This window comes from Fulmarus glacialis, unplaced genomic scaffold (assembly GCF_000690835.1).
Source record: "Fulmarus glacialis isolate BGI_N327 unplaced genomic scaffold, ASM69083v1 scaffold40298, whole genome shotgun sequence".
In the NCBI taxonomy this organism is placed as follows: Eukaryota; Metazoa; Chordata; class Aves; order Procellariiformes; family Procellariidae; genus Fulmarus; species Fulmarus glacialis.
In genome coordinates this window covers 31,809-35,422 of record NW_009228389.1, presented here as the reverse complement: position 1 = coordinate 35,422, position 3,614 = coordinate 31,809, and the positions used below count along the sequence as shown (strand labels likewise).

At 41.1% G+C, this 3,614-nt stretch overlaps 1 protein-coding gene across 1 annotated transcript in view; it reads right to left on the bottom strand.

The window, feature by feature from the left end:
• Window positions 1–774: 774 nt before the first annotated feature.
• Window positions 775–3,614, bottom strand: part of CNOT4 (CCR4-NOT transcription complex, subunit 4) — a gene marked incomplete at its 5' end in the record, with an annotated part of 32,945 nt that continues 30,105 nt past the window's right edge. The window contains 2 exons of the mRNA XM_009583463.1: window positions 775–1,329; window positions 2,099–2,311. Of these exons, the coding sequence (XP_009581758.1) occupies window positions 1,028–1,329; window positions 2,099–2,311 (515 nt within the window). The remainder of the gene's footprint in view (window positions 1,330–2,098; window positions 2,312–3,614) is intronic.

Sequence of the window (3,614 nt, the reverse complement as noted above, 5' to 3'; positions counted from 1 at the left end):
TTGGTTTTAGTTTTAGCGTCAGGTTATAACCATGTTTATTTATCTGTTTCTTTTTTCCTGTCTTTTCAATACTGCACAAACGTCCAGAAACTACAGGGTTAAGTAAAAGCTGCAGGCAGAGGAGGTCAGAGGTTGCTCCTGATGGTGATCATGTGGCCCCAATGCAGTGCTATCCCAGAGTGCCCTAATCAGGTGAATCTTTGTTTTTTTTTAAAAAAAAAGAAAGAGAGACTGACAGAGGAGACAAAGACTGAAGTAAATATCACTCGTGTTTCAGCTGCTTATAATTATATTATGTATACACTAGGTATTAAATCCGTGAATACTTTTTAAAACATTAAAGTTTACTTTAAATCTAAAGCCAAAATTAAAGAAAAATCTTATTCTCCCCTCTTTAAACCACTCTTTAGCAACATGCCAGTTACTCATAGCTATAAGTGTTTTGTCTTTCAACACACTTCATGTCAAACTCTGACACAATAGAATCCCCTTCTCAAAAAAAAACCCAAAACATAGCAATTTCCCTGTGTAGTGCCACACTGAATGCAAAATAAATGCTAGGCCACTGCTTGCCCCACATGTTTGGTAACTTCATTTAAATTAAATACCTTTTTCATGTTTCTGCATTTGATTCTGCATTGCATTTTTTTGCCCTACTGCAGATTGACACTTTTCCACTAGGCAGAAATACTCATGTGCAAAAGACATAAGACAGTAATATTCTCCTTAAGCATTGAGACTGCATTTTGATTTCTCTCTCTCTTTTTTTTTTTTCTTAGAATGGTTAGAAAATATTTCAAACAGTGTATTTCAAACACTGGCTCAGCAGAAACTTAACGAAAAGATACAGTCATGACCCTGTGATGGCATTGCATTTGGGGGGGAGGTTTGATCAGGAACTGGATTCTTCAGAAAGAAAGATATGACAGGGAACAGTAGGTGGGCATGGGGAGGAGTCAGGGTGGGACACTTCCTGCATTTCTAACGTTTTGGGTTTTATTTTTCTTTTTTTCTTTTTCCTCCTTTCCTAATGACGATCCAGTGCTGAGCTCTGTAGTAGATCTGTGGGGGTTTTACTGGGGGGTCTGAAGGCTGTCTGAAAGCCTGGGGGTGGGGAATGGAAGCTGGTGGGGTTTGAAGGAGGAGAGTAGGGATTCCAACTGGCTCTGTGCAGAGGGATCTGTGTGCCGAAGGGGTTACTGTGGTGCGTCTGTGATGGTGCTGCACTGGGGCCGTCCACCTCTGTGAGGGCCTGAAGAGACTTTAGCCAATGTGGAGGATTGTCGTCTTGAAGGGTGTCTAAACTGTTTCCTGTGGAGGCTGGGATACCTACGAAGAGAATAAAAAAACAGGGATACAGAAAAGTCAGAGCAGAAGCAATAAGCTGAGCACGAAGGAGGTCAATTTAACCTAACAAAAAGCAACAGTGAGAAAACATGATTAGTTTGTACAGAGAATGCATTTCACATTATTATATATAATTACCCTGCCCACAAAACATTTAACATTAAATCCAGATAGGAGAAAGTTCCTCCTCAGAGCACTACTTCATAAAACACACATTTTTCTATCAAACATCCTGCGCAAGGACTGCATCCCTGTTGACGTGACCTTACCACACCAAACTACCAGTACACTGCGTGCTTCACCTCCTACTCTGCCTAGTTGAATCATGCTTCAGCCTCTCTAACAGGGAAACGCAACCAGACAGCCTTATAAAAGAGAGCTTTATAAACAAGTGGAGTATGTCCCTTTTTAAATAAAGAAGTCCAGTGAATGCCTTCAGTGCCTCAGGACCAGCGGCGCACATACCGGACATGCCATCCAGCAGAAGGGACACCTACATTGACCCTATAAATAAGCACTGATCCACCTGACTGCCTGCAAAGGTCCCGGGCATGCATTGCAAAGGCCTAAGTGACGCTTTGTTACACCTAGCGGTTCCACAAAAATTCCTGGACCCTTGAGGTTTTGTGGATGGAAGCTGGAAGAGACCACCGCATACTGACTTTTTCTTTTTTTCCAGATGTAAATCAGTTTGTGCCAAATACCCATTTGATGGTTTGCCAGCAGAGCTGAAGGAGTGAGAAACGGTTACCTGTGATGATTGCGGGGTCCATCCAGCTGCCAGGGCTGTCCCAATTCAGGCTGTCGGTGGTGGCAGTGTTGGACGTTGGTACACTGTGGTTGGCGTTGGAGGGGGAAGAAGCATTGGGCAGTCCACCAAAGTTGATGTTAATGTTCGGTAGAAGTGCCCTTAGCCCGTCCTGCCATTCCTTCATATTTAAACTCTCTACAGAACTGCTGTTGTCTGGGAGATTTACCAACAAAAAAAATGAAAGATAAAAAAATAAAAAGCTGAAGTTAGAAAGAGATGTCCTTCTTTGGTGGGGTATGGGATTTTGTTTTTACTTTTTAAGCTAAGCATTTAATACTTTCCCTGTCCAAAAACTAGGGTCAATGTTTATATAATTGATGAATTACTCAGAGGGGCTGGCAGGTTTTAAACCAAGTGTAAGAGAGTGGGAGAAAGATTTAACTCCTCCCCCAATTTGTGTTTCCCCGTTTTTTTCAGTTCAGAGACTCAAATAATCAGGGGCACAGTGGCTCTTCCTGTATTAGGGGAAAACCTACCAAATCCTTTATGAGAATACATCTGTTGCAAGTTAGATAACCCAATTCGGCTGCTTTATTAATAGGCAGCAGGCTCAAAAGGGTTGTTTTCTTTGAAGTATATTAAAATGAAGAAAGGCTAGGTAGGGCTTTGCAATAGAAACCGAACATGAGGAACCAGGGAGGCGGAAGAATATCACAAAAGTTTTTTGTTTTGTTATAGCTCGCTCATTCACAGCCCTACAGATGTTCTTCTGAAGGAAATGGTAATTAGGTCTCATGAAGTTGGAGGGAGTGCAATTTCCTCTTGCAGTCGAAGAACAGTAGAGAAAATTCTTTAGAGATCTTTCAGAATAATCCCGACACAGCAACATCCTCAAAACTTTGGTTAGAAGCAAACCAGCTGGACACCGAAACAGTAAAGTCTCAACTATTTGCCTAAATGTTTCAGGGCACATATTGAAAAAGGACAACAGGATAATGTGGCTATTAGCACTACAGCAAATGATCCCTGAACACAAGCGTTAAACCATGCTATCTAGAACAGACTATCAGGTTCTATGATCCATCTCCTGCTTTAGGTATGTCAAAGCAAAACAAACCAGACACGAGCATCCTAGTATTTATCAGCCAATACAGAAAGTCACACTAAATTAACTTGTGGTCAAATACGTTTGAAAAGAAAGTGTTGGGTAGTACATTGGCAGTACGCTCTTTTTGACAAAAACCTAGAATACAACTTGTTTTTTTTTAAACCATCTCTGCCTGTCCTAATTGAAGAAAGGACCTTGATGTCAATCAGAAGTGTTACAGTGAGATACTTACATAATACTGCTACTTCATCAACAACGGAAGAGATTTAAGTCTTCATGGAAAATTAGAGGATATCACTAACTTGCAACTCTATGTTGGAGAGTGAAGAAATCTCACTTGCTATCAAAACCTGCCTTGGCAATTTTTGTAAAGCTGAATGCTCAGAAAGAACTGATGTCTTGAGCAAT